The sequence below is a fragment of the Zophobas morio genome, unplaced genomic scaffold, assembly GCF_036711695.1.
Source record: "Zophobas morio isolate AGI-343-1 ecotype UQ-CSIRO unplaced genomic scaffold, CSIRO_AGI_Zmor_V1 ptg000005l, whole genome shotgun sequence".
Taxonomy (NCBI): domain Eukaryota; kingdom Metazoa; phylum Arthropoda; class Insecta; order Coleoptera; family Tenebrionidae; genus Zophobas; species Zophobas morio.
Window position 1 is genome coordinate 13,958,513 of NW_026972110.1, and position 18,928 is coordinate 13,977,440.

Consider the following 18,928-nt stretch of genomic DNA (forward strand, 5'->3'; position numbering starts at 1 on the left):
AGTTCTAAGCTCTCTTTTAAAGCTTGCAAATGGTGTAAGCGTATTCCCGCTAATCACGATTCTAGTGAACGGCTCCCTTAAACCGTTGAATAACGTGTTCTTACAGTAGTTTCTAACAAAACGTGGCACTACACAATCATTTAAAAACCTGCTAGGTAATTACAAGCAGTGAATGGTCCCGATAGCACTCACGAACCATTCCCAACAATACGAAATGTTTATTTTCGAATTACACAAAACTGACACTTCACTATATCACAAAGGATAATAAACTATTAAATAGTCCATAAATCATTACACAAGACAGCATGTCGAATCGACGCGAAAACTGTATGCGTTACTCCAACGCTTTCCCATAAGTATCGGCTTTTATTAATAAGCTCCGCAGGAAGTCCCCATTAAATCACAAAAATAAAACGCCAGTTTTTGAAACAATCACATACTAGTTTATTGTTCGAGATTTTTTGATTTTTGATAACATACCATTACAGTAATTCTATATTTAGATAAGTCATTATAACAACGCATATGTGTGGATACTTTAAGTAGTTCGAGCTACCGAAAAATAGGAACAAAAATTTGTGTGGAGTAAACAAGCGCTTTGTACAATACTTTAAATAATAACATGTTGCATGTATCATACATAACTAAACACAACTATTTGTACACGCTAGAGAATTATTTACATTTATACAAGTGTTAAGTACTTCACTGGACAAAACATATAAATAAATTAATCTGAATTTAAACAAAATTTTTCTAACTATACAGGCACACAAGTTTCGCTACAGAGAATAATGACTACAAACAGTAGCACCCTAAGTACAGTATGATCAATTAAATTTGGGCACGCAAGCAGCAATGAAAATGCAGAAATACAGTCGTGGTAAAAAAATCAAGCGCGTCAATGTTATTCCACTGTCAGAGTGTGAAACTTCTTTACGTATTGTAACCATATTTTTATTTTAGTTTCATCACTTTTGACAGTGCGTAGCTGACACTGGATGAGACATGACAAATCTTTTAAACTTCAAACGACGAAATAACAATAAAGAATAGACTACATCCAAATTTTCAAAATGCCAAAATTATGATGATTTTCTGGCCTCGACTATATGTCGGGGATTAATTCACACTATCAGAAAAAGTAGATGAATGTCACACAACATAATACAAATTAAAACAACGTTTTTGACATTCATTTTTTCATGAAATGTCAAAAATGCAACTTTAAGCACATTTAAAATTATTTTAATGTGTAGCCTAAATGATGAAATATAATTTACACACATTTTAGATCTTAATAGACTGCAAATAGACAGAATAGAATGATATTATTTGTAATTTTAGAGTTCTTTGGAATCTGAAAATGTAAACTATACGTAAATGAGGTGATACGCAAATTGATTTATTCATTTATCATGACAAATCAACTTATTTATTTATAATTATATATATAATTTCATACTTTTCGTGTTTCATTCTCAAATTCCAAAATTATAATAGGAACAGAAATCAAACGTAAAAAACTAGAAAAGTTAATTTCTATGTGATGTACTTTTTTCAATTGGTCCTTCAACCGGCATCAAAATCCTACCGTTGCGAAACTTTCTGTGCTCACTGTACATGCACGCTTAACTACATAATACATACAATTACGTCTATTTTGCTTTTTATTTATAATATTTAGATGAAACATAGTATACACACGTTCACCAATCACATTCACAACCGATCTGGTCAAAATATTACAGTGAGAGGTCTCCGAAACTCTCCTCCTGGCGTCTGCGTTGGATATTGACTCGCATATTGCGCCATGGGCAACAGCCCTGGTACCGAAGGCCCTTGCTGCATCCCGCTGCTGGGATAGTACCCAGGAAGAGCACCCGGTGATGCTCCCGCCGAAGAAGTCGTTGTCGAACTCGAAGAAGAAGCACCGTCCTGCCGTTCTTGGCTGTTTTTGACGTCTGGAGATTCTGGAGATCGGGGGGAGCCGAGATTTCCGGGCACTTGTTGCGTGGAATTGGTGTCCGTGTACATTTTGCCTATGTCGATGGGGTAGGACCGCGATGGGTCGGGGTTGTATTTACTGTCCATGTACATCTTGGAGGACTCGAAGTAGGCCTTGGTGAGTGCTGAAGTGGAATCCAGGTAGCCTCGTTCGAGATAGCTTTTGGAGGAGGTGTCCATGTATTTGGGGTCGGAGTACATGGACATGGCGAGGGTCGACGGGGGGATGTAAGGGGAGCGGTACTTGTCGGCTTCCATGGAGTACTTCATAGCATCCATCGAGCTTACCACCTGAAATTAATAAGAGTTGATTGTTAGTGTCAGTGTTAAGTGAAAATTTGGTGACGATTTTGATATAATATTAAAAGTTTACGTAGGGGAACTATGCAGTATGGTACTACGTTCGTAACAGTGATGTAATATAGGTATAGTTATTTAATTTTAATTTCTAGAAGGTTCTGCAAAATTCCTCTGGGTAGGAACATTAGTTACCCTAGATGACAACGGTTAGTGTAGAGAAAATTTACTTCCAATAAATTGTAACCAACTTTGTCAATACTATCAATAGATGTAGTAGTAAGTACTTACTGCATCAGTAGGTATACAGAACATAATTATATTATATTAATTTAAGACAACATCTATTGAACTCGTATGAGGGATGTTTAAAAGAAATTGAAACTGAGTCATATCCTGGCTCTTTACTTTCTTTGCCTTGAAAATTTTCACCGTTAATTTCTGTCCAAAATGTCATTTTTGGTTTTTTTCTGAAGATAAAACTGTTTGTTACTTTGAAAAAATAACGACAATATTCCACATTTCGTTTTATTCCAGCTAAGTTGGACACGTTAAAACTGACTCTGAATGAACCAATCAAGAGTTTTCCATAAATACTCTTTGGTCCGCAGCAATATTGCCATCGGCCTAATGAACATGAAAGTGTTAAATTTTATTAGTTCTCGATATTTTTATGTATTATAATTAAGATTTTAATATTAATGACATAATAATTAATACCTAGTGGATCCTCTAATTAACTATACATTTTTTGCTCAATAAAATCTTAATGAAAAACTAGAAATAAAATGCAGTCTGCGTCCCACGCAACACTTGAAATATAGACTGTTCGGTAAGACAGGTTTAATGCGTTGGCGTTTAGTTTACGAAAAGCTTATTGGGTTGATTTCGAACTTTATCAAAAGATAAGAGTAATTGATGGAAAGGAAAATGCTCTGCAGTTCGAAAGTTGAAAAAGTTTTTTAAATGGTAATATATTTAATATGCTGTGAATGCTTCCTGGGTGTCTAAATAATACTCCTGGTCTAGAGGTGACAAAAATTGACTTTTCAGTTTCGTGTTTTCCCTTAAAAATATAGACATTTGTTTGTCTCAATATTCTTTTCGATTTATATCTGCAGGGTTACAGTGGCATCAGTTATCGTCGTTAGGATTTTTTTTCATAATTATTTTCTACGTGTTTAATTTCTCAGTTTCCATCCAAAAATGATAAAATTTGATTTTGCGATTTTCGTTTTGTAATAACCTCTATAAAGTAAACACCATGGGCGTTATTAATATGAAATATATTTAAATCAGATAGCCAACGGGATAAAACGTAAACATTCTTAATTTCTCGGGACATTCTTAACTTCGACTGTTTATGTTTATACTTCGAAACAATTCGACTTCTAGCATGCTCAGATTACAAACATCAGTGGTATAAAGAAAATGCAATTTGATTGATTTTGTCTCCTCAACGCAGAGGAACGGATTGATGAATTAATCGACCACATCTAGTTTTTTTTTTCCAAAAACACTCATAAATTTGAAGAAAGAATATTTATCAGACAAAATTGTAAGATGACGGACGAATTTTGATTCAGGGTTTAGCAATCTTCCAAAAACCTTACAATATTTGCCAACATTCGGGTTTTGTAGTTTCAAAGTTAAATTGTAAAATACAATTTTGGACATTTTCCCAAAAATCTGGATGTCTGGGGTAAAAACGAACTTTTAAATCACACACTTGTGATTTCGCCAAAATTGTAAAACGACGTAATCATTTTTTAACGAGGCATACATGAAAAAATTTAGATTAATGATTTACTGTGCTTAGGATAATCTTAAAATGCCGGCAGCTTTCAGAGTACTTTAAAGATAAATTGTATAAGGTATTATGCAACTTTGTTTTCTTTCCCAAAAATTTGGATGTCTAGGTTAAAATTCGACACGGATTCATAAACCACACAAGTAGGAGTATGTAAATTCTATAAAATTTCAAGAAAATGACGTCATTACTTTTTGCAAGATGTCAGAACGTTCGGTTTTGTAGTTTCAAAGTTAAAAAATGCAAAATGTGATATAATTTTGACTTTTTTTTTCGAAAAATCTGGATGTCTAGGTTAAAAACTGAACCCGGAATCATAAACCACATGTGAAGGAGTATCTTAATTAATAAATTTTACATAATAATGTAAATATATATAGTTTAAATGTAATGTAAATTTTGGAGATTACATGTTCCTGTTGTTGGTGGGGATGATTAGACAAATTTTGGTTAGCGTTTTAGCATCTACACCATATTCCTAATACTCCTGTAAAATTTGATAACAATTGGTGCAGTAGTTTCGGAGATTATTTGTCTAATAAAAATCCGGACAAACGGCAGACAGACAGATGGAAACGAGGGACCTATTTTTTCGTACTCTAGGGGTCGTAATTGTCGAGAAAACATAAAAATAGCCAGTCGTCCAGTAGACTCGATTATAGTACTTCCTTAGATTACGCTCAGGAAATAAAAAAAAAATACCTGGTTATTGCGAATCCTAAAAACGAATATAATATAATGAAATTAAACATTAATTCGATTCTTATTTTCATAACCATTATTAGCCTGATTTTGGCATGTCAGAAGCAGTGAGATAGATTATATCGTGTCTACGGGAAGAGTGAATGTACGGTTCATAAGAAATACTAGCACAATAATTGTACGCTCCGAATTCATATAGTGTGACCAGAGAATACCACAAAAGTGACAAGCTGAGGTTTGAGCTAAAATGATCTTTAATGATTACAGATTCCTATTATCTAATGGACCATACAAAAAATTCGTCTAAGATTATTTCAGACCGAAATTCTCTCGCCCCTGAAATGCAGTGCAATACTATATAGATATAAATTTTTCGAAAACTTATAAAATTTGATTTTACGAATTTTATTTTTTTACGAGAACCCCTATAAGTTAAAATAAAGATCTCCGTGGACTCTTAAAGTAGAAGTAAATCATAATATTCGAATGTCTCAAGTGAGTTCATATAACAAATTTTGTGATGACGTCATCAACAATTTGGGAGGGATAAAGAATAAATTTCAGCTAACGATTTACCAAACTTACAATAACCTTAAAACGTTTTCAATATTTCCTAGCATTCGGTTTCAGAGTTTCAAAGTTAAAGCGTAAAATGTTGTTATACAGGGTGATTCATGGAACCACTGCGAATTATATGGCAAAAAATAAGTAAAAAGTTGTGCTAAAATATTGATCTTTTTACTTCCCGAGCGTAAGCAAAGGAAGTATTGTAATCGAGTCCGTCGGCCGACTCTCTACTTTTACGTTTTCTCGATCTTTCATGACCCCTAGAAGACGAAGAAATAGGTCTCCCATTTCCGTCTGTCTGTCCGTCTGTCCGTCTGTCCGTCTGTTGTCACGGATTTTTATTAGACAGATAATCTCCGAAAGTACTCGACCGATTGTTGTGAAATTTTGTACTTATATTAAGAATATCATGTAGATGGTAAAACGCTAACCAAAATTTGTCGAATCATCCCCACCACTAAAGCGATGACGTCACTTCAAAATTGTACATAGCAAATGGGTTTTCAATTGTATAAAATAACATAGTCCTACACATGTAGTTTACAACTCTGAATCGACTTTTCACCCGAAACGTCCAGATTTTTGGAAAAAAAATCAAAATTATAAAACAACATTTTGAAATTTAATTTTTAATCTGCTAACCAGAATGCTTTGAAATGTTGCAGATGTTTTAAGGCTATAAAGAGCATCATAAATCTTTAGTCAAAAAATATTTGCTTATCCCCTCCAAAAACTTGATGACGTCAGCTCAAAAGTTTGTGGAATAAATCATATCTAAAATGTACAAAATATGATGAGTCTGTACTTGTGAACTATCACTCCATTCATATTTTTTGGATTTGCATATACAGGGTGACTTAAAAAAATTAATGAATGCGTAAATATATTTTATTGATTTAATCAGGAACTACAAAACCGAATGCTCTGAAATCTTGCAGATGTTTTAAGGTCATAAAGAGCATAATAAATGTTTAGTCAAAATATATTTGCTTATCCCCTCCAAAAACTTGATGACGTCAGCTCGAAAGTTTGCCGAATAAATCATATCTAAAATGTACAAAATATGATGAGCCTGTACTTGTCATTTATCACTCCATTCATATTTTTTGGATTTGCATATACAGAGTGACTCAAAAAAATTAATGAATGCGTAAATTTATTTTCTTGATTTAATCAGGAACTACAAAACCGAATGCTTTGAAATCTTGCAGATGTTTTAAGGTTATAAAGAGCATAATAAATTTTTAGTCAAAATATATTTGGTTATCTTCTACAAAAAACTGATGACGTCAGCTCAAAAGTTTTCCGAATAAATCGTATCTAAAATGTACAAAATATGATGAGTCTGTACTTGTGATTTATCATTCCATTCATATTTTTGGATTTGCATATGCAGGGTGACTCAAAAAAATTAATGAAGGCGTGAATTTATTTTATCGATTTAATCAGGAATTACAAAACCGAATGCTTTGAAATCTTGGGAATATTTTAAAGTTATTATAAGCATGGTAAACTTTTGTTCAAAATGTATTTGTTCATCCCTCCTAAAAAAATTGATGACGTCACCCTTAAATTTTGCTGAATAAATCCTATCTAAAATGCAAAAAATATGATGAGTTTGTACTTGTGATTTATCATTCCATTCATATTTTTTAGATTTTCTTAAGAGGTGGTTCAAAAAAATTAATGAAGTCAATTTATTTTATTGATTAAATTAAAGGCAACACTTATTATTAGTATTACACCCCAACCAACCCAATTTGGTAGACACAAAATTTGTTAAAGGAAAAACTCGGTTGAAACATAAGGGTAGCACGCTTATTTACATCGACTTTAACATTACAGACCTGCATTTGTTTTATGCGTTCACTTGATTCCGCGAATGTGAAATAGACATGTTTATAATCAACCAATTGTGAATTTCACCGTCAAGAATTAAAATAAAACCCAATGTTTTATATAATAAGCGGAAGTCGAAGCAATAAAACCGACGGTCGTTTTGTTTACAGTTTCTGTGTTTGGCTCTCACGTATGCTGTTACGCCTGTCATCTTAAATTAACAATGTTTATACATACACGATTTTCAGTTGCCTCTGATACGTACGTATACGTGAGTAAATTGTTTCGTTATTTTATTGATTATTACAAATCAATATTCAAACGACCCAATTCATTTTCCCGAAAATTTGAGAATATAATAATTTTATTCTTAGTATTACACTACATCTATCCCAACTGATATACGTGTCCTTGCAAAAATGTTGATGACGTCATCGCATTTTTTTTTTAAATTCCCACTACAAAAATGTAATGAGAAAAAAAACACAATAGGCATGCAGTCGTCAAGTTTCCGACAGCGAGGGAAGTACTGTCTAAACTCTTTAGACCAATTTTTTTAAAAATAGACAAGGTATAGAATTTTTAAATTTGCTACGTTGTCAAAACTACTTCCGCCACTTTTAATTTTATTAGCAAAAAATTGCTTGATACCTTAAAAAACATAGTTTTCTTGATTGCTGCAGCTGAGTAAATTTGATTATTCACGAAATTTTCTGATAGCCATATTCTAAACAATTCAGCATGCACTCATTAGCATTATTTACTTATTTTTTATCATATAATTCGCCATTAAAATTGTACAGTAGTGTTCGGGATTATCCTGTATTATTTTGGATATTTAGAGTAAAAAATCAAGACGAATTTATCAACCACAAGTGTAAGAGTGTCTTTTATAAAATTTATGTAACATTTACTATGCAAAATTTTGACGTTAGAGATGTTTAGACAAATTTTGGTTAGCGTTTTACCATCTACACGATATTCTTAAAATACAACAATAAACATATAAATAGTTTCTTAGGATTATCTGTCTAATAAAAATCGATACAGATAACAGACAGACATACATACATATGACAGACGACCGACAGACAGACGGAAACGGGAAATCTATTTTTGATATTCTAGGGGTCATTATAAATTTCATTTGACTTTACTTGTAGTTCATTTTTAAGGGTGTGGACAGAATTATGCAACATAATATGTATGAACTAAAGGTGACATTGATTACATATTATAGTTAATTTTTTAAAAACCCAAAATACACACTTCATAGTTAACCTTACAATTTTCATTTATATTAAACAATTCTGAATCAATGTATGTTTTGCAAAACAAAATAAACGTCAACTTTGGCACTCTATCATAAATCACTTTCAACAATGAAAAAATCTAACCTAAAATTTTGCGTTTTATTTTTTTAACATGTAATTTTGGATTACACATTTTATTCGAATTGACAAAATAAGCTGTAGTTTGTGTATATTATGTTGTATAATTTGTAATACATGTTGAAACATATGAAACAAACATTTTTAGGTTAACATTTTGGACAAAATGTCAATATTGACGTGTATTCTTTTTGCAAAATATAGACTGATTCAAAATTATTACGAAAATTGTCGGGTTAACTGTGACATGTGTATTTTGGGTCCAGTATAAAAAAAAATACTGCAGAAAGTAATACATGGAGTACTGGCGTTGCTGACTTGAGTCATTTGATTCGATTTAAAACCTGCAAATACCGGTATTGTAAATCCCTGAACTTGTTTACTTACCACTTGTCACTCACTGTTTCAACCGTGCGCAATTATTTTCAGCGGTTTATACACACCTAACTCTTTAAAAAAATTTTCGTTGGTCTCTTAATTCCAAATACATTTTATTACGTGAAATATAGTTGCATATCACTTGTAAAATCTCTCACGGCAGGTAAAAAGTACGTAAGTACACGAGGTTATCGGTATCAAAATGTTATTTTATTACACTCCGTCCACAAAGATTTATTAACAAATCCATAAAACTTGCTGCTCATAATTAAAATCGAGTCTTGTTTTTAATTTAGGCAGAGTTGAAGGCTGGCCGCTGAGAACTGAACTTGGCATTGTTGCGAGTGTTCTTTAGTGAAATTATCCACTAATAATTTCGGCAAGCGTCCCGGTGTCGGTGATTTATTCGCGTTAAAAACGCTAGGAGAGCGGTGTCAAGCGGGTTGAAAATTCCGTACGTCTGGTACAAAGAACCGGTGTAATACGTTATTCCTTTGTGTCCGCGTAAAGCAGCACCTTGCAGGACAAAACTGACAATATATCATCCCACACAATGTGCTTTAACGATTTAAACAAACGCCTGCGTTACGCGTAATCATTTTATTTCTTCAATGCATATTTCACATCACCGAACGAGATATAGGGTTACACTAACAATTTTAGGTGGTAAACAGAGATGTTGTTTAAATAAAACATGTCATTATTGTTCATTAGTGGGACAGGCTAGACTGTCGACTCGACGAAATTATCACAATTAACGAAAACAAGGCGTCTGGACAGTAATTTAATTTTCACCTCCTCGACGAAGATTCACCTCAAACACGCTGGAACAAATGTCATTTTTGTTCCCGGTTTTCAAACTGTTTGAGTTTCCAATATTGAGTTACACACGGAAATACAGATTAACACAACGAATTTATGTGTACCACAAAAAACGTTTAAAATTTACGGCTATTTATTTGGGACTGTTTACCAAAACGACCAGTAGTCCTCGTTAAATGACACAAGTTAACACCTCTGATAAGGTTGGGGCAGGGAAGTTTGGGGACCGAACTCAGAAACTATTATACACTAAAATAGTATAAATCATTTAACGAGTTTCCAACGAATGTATTTCAAAAATTAACGAATTTGTAGCGCCTACAATAATTCAAATTAGTATGTCTCAAATGATAAACATTTGTTTGGAAAAATCCGTCCTCTTGAAGTAAAATTTGCAAAAAAAATTTTGCAGTGACAGTAATTTATCAGCGCGACTTGTTTTTGAAATTTAGCTTATTCTCATCTATTTTCTATTTTGTAAAATTCACTGTATTGTAGACCTACTTTAAAACTTTTGAAATTTTATTATGCAAGGAACTGTTCTTTTTTTAATTATTCAAGAGTTAAAGAGACAGCTTTAAATTAATTGTTACAAAATAAATGTTGACTTTTTTAACGAAAGCATCGAAAGAAATTAAATACAAACTTATTTTATGCTAGCAGATCATCTTGCCACGACCGACTTATCGAGATATCGGTTAGATGAAACTCGCGGCAAATAATGCACACGCATTTTTGTAAAGTAATAATTGTAATTAAAGGTCAAGGCGGATTTTTAAATTACAAGTGTTTGAGTATATTATTTCATAAAATTTAAGTAATGTTTAATATACAAAAGTTTGAGGTGACGTCATTAAATGTAGCTAGGGATGATTAGACAAATTTTGTTTAACGTTTTACCATCTACAATATACATCTAAAATTCAACAACAATCGGTCCAGTAGTTAATGTATCTTATAAAAATCAACACAAACGGTGTATTTTTTCATGTTTTAGGCGTCACGAAACGTAGAGAAAACATGAACGTAGCGATTAGCCGGATGAACCTTCTTACAATACTTCCTTAGTTGATAAATATATCAGCATCATCATCATATCTCAACGGAAGATTTGGCGTTTCCCTCGAATTAATGAAAATTATCCAGAATATCTTGTTTGAAGGTTCCACGCTATAGTTGTATTTTTTACGTAACACCCTATATATTTTTCAGAAGTAAGTTTTTTTTTCTCAACGGTTTTCGACTTTTTACATATGTAAATATTTATATACTTCAAAGTAATTAATTATCATCACATTAAAAACTCCACCATATTCAAACATGGAAGTAAGTTTAAAATATAACTTTTTGTTTACTTTGCCTGGGAAACGTATAAAAAAATTTAGTATTTTAAATTATTTATACAAAATAATAATAAACTTCTCAGATTATCAATTTCCTCACATTTTAAATGGCACACAATGTAATTTGTAATATTTTACAATTAATGTTAAAATAATATGGACTCTTCTGAATTCTACATTGTCAGGATAAACGTCAACAAATTTGATATAAAAAAAGCTTATTCAGTAGCAATAAGGCAAAGTAACTATGTAGACTGGTATTAATTTAAAAAAAAAATCATAAAATATTTGGAAACGTGTGTATTACAAAAATCTTTCTATCTAATGTCGTTTTTTCCATTAAAAAAAGCAGCTTTGGTACGTAACGCAGCTTATGTACCTAATATCTACAGTACCTAAATGTACAGGGTGAGTCACTAAGCGCGCGCTCCTCGATGTCATTAGTTATAAAGATGGAAAGAGAAATCAGAGACCAAAATTGTACTGTTTGAATAGCACTCATTAAAACTATTTTAGACTATATATAGAGTGTTTTGTTTTCGAGGCAAAGCACACAACATTGTTTTTACTTCCCGAGCTTAAGCTAAGGAAGTATAGTAATCGAGTCCATCGACCGAATTGCCACTTTCATATTTTCTCGACGTGTCATGACCTCTAAAGTACGAAAAAATTAGTCTCCCGTTTCCGTCTGTGTGTTTATCTGTTTGTATCCATTTTTATTAGACAAATCTCCGAAACGACTGGATCGATTGTTGTCATATTTTGTATGTGTATTAGAAATACCATGTGGATGGTTAAACACTAACTAAAATTTCGACCCCCACCAATGGGATGACGTCATCTCGAAAATTTATAATAAAAAGTTTTTTTTACTTTACAAAATAAAATACTCTTGCATTTGTGGTGTATGAATCCGTGTCGAATTTTTACCCTAGACATTCAGAATTTTTTGAAAAAATTCAAAACTGAAAAACAATATTTTGCACTATAAATTTGAAACTGCAAAAAATTGATGACGTCATCTCAAATTTTTGCCGAATAAATCCTATCCAAAATGTGCAAAATATGATAAGTCTAAACTTGTGATTTATGATTGCATTAAAAGTTTTTAATCCTTATATAGGTGACTCAAAAATTACTTAATGGGTCAATTTATTTTTTCGATTAAATCAGGAACGGCTTACTCAGTTTTCTCGAAAATTTGAGAATACAATACTGTGATCATAAGTATTATGCACCTAACCAAAGTGATATACGTGTCTTTGCAAAAATGTTGATGACATCATCACAAAATTTATATTTTATAATTTATTAGTATTTATTTGTAAACATAAACAGTCGAAATTAAGCGTGTACTGAGAAATTGAGAATCTCTACCTTTTCCCCGTTAGTTATTTGCATTTCATGTTGTCCATACTTTTGCGCTCTTGGAATTTACAGCCCCGCGTTTTTTACTTTATAGAGGTTATCACAAAACGAAAATCGCAAAATCAAATTTTATAATTTTTTTAAGAAGTCGAATTTGTCGGACTATACTTCAAAGGCAAGGGAAGTTCTGTGGAAATAACCTTCGACCAATTTTTTTTACATGGGTTCACAAAAAAATCGCAATAACGTTTTTTTAAGATCCTTGTTGCAATATTTTATGGACAGCTAAACAAAGGTACGCGTTTTATTACGGTATCAATCAAATAATATGTTAGTATACAGAGTGCTTATAAAAAAATGAAACTTTACAGTTTTCAAATGTGTATCTATATTTCAGCTTTTCGTATAGGCCTCTATTTTATTATATTATTTTTTGTTTTCTTTCGTCTTTCAGTATGTCGGTGTGTCCCTTAAAAAAGTAAAAAATTTAAATAACTATCAATTTTAAATATAGAAACACACTTAACAAGAAAAAGAGAACAAAAAACAAAACAAGATGCAGGAATGAAATGCAGAGTGTTTTATTTGAAAAAAACGGAACATCGATTTTTGAAAATCGTTATAATTTAATTTTTTTCATAAACACACCTATTAGAATGCAATTTTATGTAGGTACACCTCAATAAAACGCCAATAAAATTTTACGGTTTTTTGTGAACCCTTCCATTGTCCTTCCATTGTTAAAAAATTTCAAAAAAATTGGAATAACTTGGCAACGTCGTATTGGAATTTCAAAAATAAACTATAGTTTAAAGCCCATGAAGAAGTCAGTATATAGGTATTCCCTTTGAAAAAACTAAGTTGTATGTTTCGGTTTAAAAATAGAACAATGTTGCCGCAAACTATTTTGGTAAATGGTCCTCAAAGAACCATGAAACTTTAGTGTGCAATTTTTTTTTCTATTTCTAGTAATTAATTATTAGATTATTATATAATATGAAATTGTCAAAATCGAGAAGAATAATATAATTTGTCTACGAACATCAGATTTGGAGCAACCAAAAAATTCGAAGACAAGAAACTTTCTGTATGAAAATTGAAAAACATAAATTATCTTCATATTCAGTTAAAGTTCCATTACAATATAAGTATACGTCGTAATTAGCTGAATGAGAACCTGACACTACTTCCTCAAAAATAAAATTCTTTACTATCATAAATTTTGGCCATATCCATTTAATAAACAATTTTTTACATCTCAAGTGTAAGCTAAGGAGGGATAGTATTCAAGTCCATCGGGCGACTTGTCAGTTGTATGTCTTTTCGACGTTTTATGACCCCTAGAGTACTAAAAAATTCATATCCCCTTTCCGTCTGTATATCTGTCTGTCTGTTAATTGACTTGTAATAAACCAAAAAAGTACCCCTCTTTATTATGGGCAATGAATAATAATTTTCAACAAAAATTTTACAGAACTCAAAATATTGGGGCTAATTACTGATACTTAGGTTAGTTTAGTAGACCAAATACTGTTTAAATCCATCTTCATTATTATTTTCAGTGCCATTATTGTGATCATATAGAAGATTTTCACTTTTATTGAGATAAGTAATTTATAATCTATAATTAATTTTATTTTATTATATACTAGTAACATTTTTATATTAAAACTACTGTCGAAAGGGATATTTGAACTTATGTTGAACATGTAATAATAAAGACTTAAAAATCTACAGCTGTACGGCTGTACATTTACCAGTTCGAAAATGAAATAAATATCTTTTAACAAGTTTCTCGTCAAGAATTTCGTGATCATGGCTTTATACTGTCGCTTCGAGTATGCAAAGATTATTTCCGCACGATCAAATTGACTCGATAAAGCGGACACAGGAACTAGTGCAAAAAGAAACACTCTGCTCTTTTGTTGAAGGAATTTTAATTCAGACTTTTATGGAAGTCAACGTTAATATCGCCTTCCTACGTATAAATCTCCAAAAGAAACGAGATGGTTTATTTAAAACGTTCGCCTCTATGCGATTTACACAGCAGGAGTTCGGTAGATTTTAGAGATCAAATGTACGAGCGAAAAGAAAGAAAGAAAAGCGCTGTCAAAATTTCAGCATAAATTATCCGAGATCGCATAACAATAACAAATGAGATCGATTTAGTTAAGTACGTATGGTGATAGCTGGCTTGTTTATTTTTTGTCTGCTTGTTTTTCAGCAATGTTTCGATGTTTTTTTCAGGAAAGTCAATTTATTAATTTATGACGTGGCAGCGAATAGTTGGTTGCATAAGTTTAACCTGAATTTCAATAAACAGTAATCTTTTTAAGACATTGTAGTTGTCAGATTTGAGCTTAACTTGACTAATCTCATTTCGGGACGTTGTTGTCACCTGAGAATTACTTCTTCAGTTTGATAGTCATCATGTTTCAGTTCACAAAGCGTCCGAGACAAGCTATGGTCGATATTTTACAGGATCTTTCTTGAAAAACATACACACTCGATTCGTGTTATTAAAACTGAAAGGCTGATTGTGATGCAAATTCTCTCGGGTACCATATTGAGGATGAGTTGTTGGCCATTTGATTGTCAAAATTCGGCAGGGCAAACTGAACGGGGGCAATTTAAGTCTGGGTGAGCTTAAAATGTTAAATGCCGCTGTCGAATTGAAACAAAACAGAGAAGAGGCCGTGTAAAGATAAGATAAGTAAAAGCAACAACTTAAAAACGCGCAATCCGCGTCAAATCACAATATGTAAATATAGCATAGAACAATTTATCCGGTCGTTATAATGCAAATGAGGAGGCAAGAGATGGTTAGCGCGAGGGAGTTCGTATGTACCAGTAAGGTATGATTGGAATCAGGGCCGGCTTCAAACTGACGTGTGTTCAGAGCAGAAGCAAAAATAAAATTAATTCGTCATAACTACTTACGAAAAAATATTTTTGTTTATCTAGGTGTTGTAAACAAAAAAATGAATTCGTTTTTATCGGTATTTGTTTCATAAAAATTTTATACCGTTGATTCTATTCCTAATACGCTAATATGAAATTCTGTTTTGTTTATTTTCATAATCTTACTTTTTACTAATTTAAAACATGATAATTAACTTAGGCACATAATATAAGAGCTTCTACAATAGTATTTTTTAAAATATCAAATGTAAGCTAGTTCAAATTTAGAAATGTCGGCACAACAAAGTAAATGAGACGTAAATGTGGCAACATCTTTGTTGTTAGCACAAATGTCTAATTGGTGATTGATAAAATATTGATTGTCCATGAAAAATGCCTTTCAGGAGAACTTTTTTATCAATGGTTCTAGAGGGTTCTTAAAAAATAAAAACGATAAAAACAGCTGAGAGAGTAAAAAAAAGACAAAAAAAAGAAAGCAAAAAAATTTCCATGAAATGTATGAAACATTTCATGTAGTAGCTATGTTTATTTTTCATATTAATTAATTGTATAACCCAAGCGAAATTCTAGATTTTGTGACTAAGAAATTAATGGTCGTCTTTATGGGTTTCTTTAGAGATGCATACAAATTTATTTTTACAAGTAAAACGCCACCTATTTGAACACTACTTGGTTTAATAAAAGTGAGGTTATGACGTTACCCATATTGAAACATTTTTAAACGAAATTATTGTCGACTTCTACCCAAAAATAGATGGTATACACAGGGTTTTTATAAATGATTCTAAGCAGGAATATCTGGCCAAATAGCGTGATTTGATAATTCAATAAACATCCTTAGAGGCTCATATTAGAGATGTAATCAACAGATTTGTTCGAATTGGCATCGCCGACAAAGGGAAATCTCCTGGAAGACCTGTAGCATTTGATGATTTGAGGTGACGTCAGTAGAATCCGCAAACATCTTTGACAAGATTTGCACAGTATTGACGAAAGGATGTTACAGAACATTTTTGAAATTGAAAAGAATGTGAACAAAGTGGTGAACATTTTAAATATTTACTGTGGTGTTTGACCGCTATAAATTACTCTAGTTTCTTTTTATTGCAATGAATTAGTTTTATTTTTTAATAAGATATGAAGCATTTAGGCAACCAGTTATACATAGGCATGTGGTATTTGTCGCGAGTCCTTGGGCATTTAGTAAAGTGTTATAAAGTGAGAGGCGGTACATTTCCATGAACTACTTCGACCCAATAATCGTTTAGAGAAACCTTCTATAAAGGATTATCCCCCTTATAATACTTACCCAAGCGAAGTTTAGAAGCAAAAGGTTATTTTCACATCTTTCCCGCATGACACATCATGTGTTTTAATATTAATTTCGAATCTGAATTAAAATTTTCATTGATACCTACTGCGCTTTTATTCTCACAATATTTTAACACTAGTTAAGAGAATTATTGCAACAGGGTTATTTTGACGAATTGTTCAATTGTCCGTTAAATTCAAATTGGAATTGCAATTGCTCAAAATATTAATTGAACATTCCATCTTTATTTTTACCGAAACTTATACGTGTTTTCACAAAATAATTAATAAATGACGCGATTTCTTTTAGATAAACCAATAAAACTTATTTGAAATTGAAAGAACACAGTAGTGCATGCATGCAGAGGAAACAACTGTACTGAATTTATGTAACATAAAATAATCATAAGAAAAAATTGTGAACAAATTATAATTTTATAAAAACAAAATAACTATTAACAACTTTTTCAAAAACTATGCAAATATGTTAATGGTATTTGTAATAAAATACTCAAAATATTTTCTTTTTCTGTAAACGTGTAATTCTTCTACAGTGAAAAATAAGTCCAGATCCTAGACTTAGATAAGTTCAAATAGTATTAAAATCGCAAATCAAATTTTTTCTTGTTCTGCTTCATTTATTCATTTTTGAGACCCTGTATAAGCAGTTCAAAAAAAATATTATTGCCACTTTCATATTTTCTCCACGATTCATGATCCCTAGAGTACATCTGCCTATCTGTCCCTGTCGATTTTATAGACAGATCTCCGAAACTACTGAACCGATTGTTATCAAATTTTGTATGTGTATGTATTAAAACTACCATAGAAAATACTAACCAAAATTGGACCCAAGTCCCACCACATCGTCTGCAAAATTTACGACAGTAACTTGTTTTAATTTTGTAAAATAAGATACTCCTGTACTTGTGGTGTATGATTCCGTGTTGAGTCATCTCAAAATTTTGCCGAATCAATCTCTTTCTGAAATATGCAAACTATTAAAAATATACACTCTATACCTGTGGTTTATCAATGCACTCGTAGTTTTTAGAATTACTTATACAGGGTTACTCAAAAAAATTATTGATTAAATCAATAATTTCAAGATATGAGGGTTATCATATAAAAATAAAATCTTATAGTTTTTCCAAAAATTTGGATTTTTTGTATTGAAGGACGAGGAAATTTCTGTGGAAAAAGCCATCGATCAATTTCTTAGTGAGACCAAATGAATGGTGGAATAAAAATTTGATACCTATTTTATTCAGAGAAAAATTATGTACATGGTTAAAGTAACAAGTTATGTCTATTTACAATTTTTTTTCAAAACTTCCACTTTATCGTATTGTGTTTCGTAGTTTTCTTTTAAATAGAAAATACATATAACATGTTCACAGCAAACATACCATGTAATATTTTTCTCCCATTTTTTACATATTGAATTCTTGATCAATACAACAGTTTTTTTAACATAAAATTTATAAAATCAAAAGTCATTAAGTAATTAAATGTAACCGAAATTCTCATAAAAATTGTGTTCGTTTCTTGCCCACATCAAATCTGGCTGGAAATATATATCCTGAAATGAGAAAATTTCTTTAATTTTATCTACTCACCTTCTGTTTTATGAAAAAACAGCTTACTGCGTTGTAGTAAAAAAAATGTTCATAAAAATTTTAATGTCATATTTTAAGGTTAGAGGGAGTTATGGTTATCAAATAGCACCCAATGTTACAAAAAAAAATAACTGTATTGCTTTTGAAAAGTCAATTTTAAGTGTTTTGTGATATTATAAAATGAAGAAAACGATGGATAAAACACGATACTTATAAAATTATTTTGAGTAATGAAAGGCTGATCTAGTTCATGTATCCAACACTAAGGGCCGGTTTATAGAACAGCGAGTTAAATATTTAATCCTCGATTAGTTTAACAGAGAATTAAAACGTGGGATATGAGCCCGTGATTGGTTAAAATATGCGCGTTGCCTCGCAACGGACCTCAGTTAAAAGTTAATCGCGAATTAACTTTAACTTCGCTTTCTATAAATCGGGTCTAAGTATAGTGAATTAAATTATGAGAAATTAATGAAAAGAAAAATTAAACTTTAAAGGCAAATGTTTTCTACATTTAGGTACAAGGACTTTTTAAATTAAACAGTCCTT

The 18,928-nt window shown here is 31.6% G+C and overlaps 1 protein-coding gene across 2 annotated transcripts in view; it reads right to left on the minus strand.

The window, feature by feature from the left end:
• Positions 1-441: 441 nt before the first annotated feature.
• LOC135122831 (transcription factor Sox-19a) overlaps positions 442-18,928 on the minus strand; it is an 84,050-nt gene continuing 65,563 nt past the window's right edge. For both annotated transcript variants that reach the window (XM_064047279.1, XM_064047278.1), the window contains one exon: positions 442-2,301. In XM_064047279.1, coding sequence (XP_063903349.1) covers positions 1,741-2,301 — 561 coding nt within the window. In that variant the 3' untranslated portion in view covers positions 442-1,740. The remainder of the gene's footprint in view (positions 2,302-18,928) is intronic.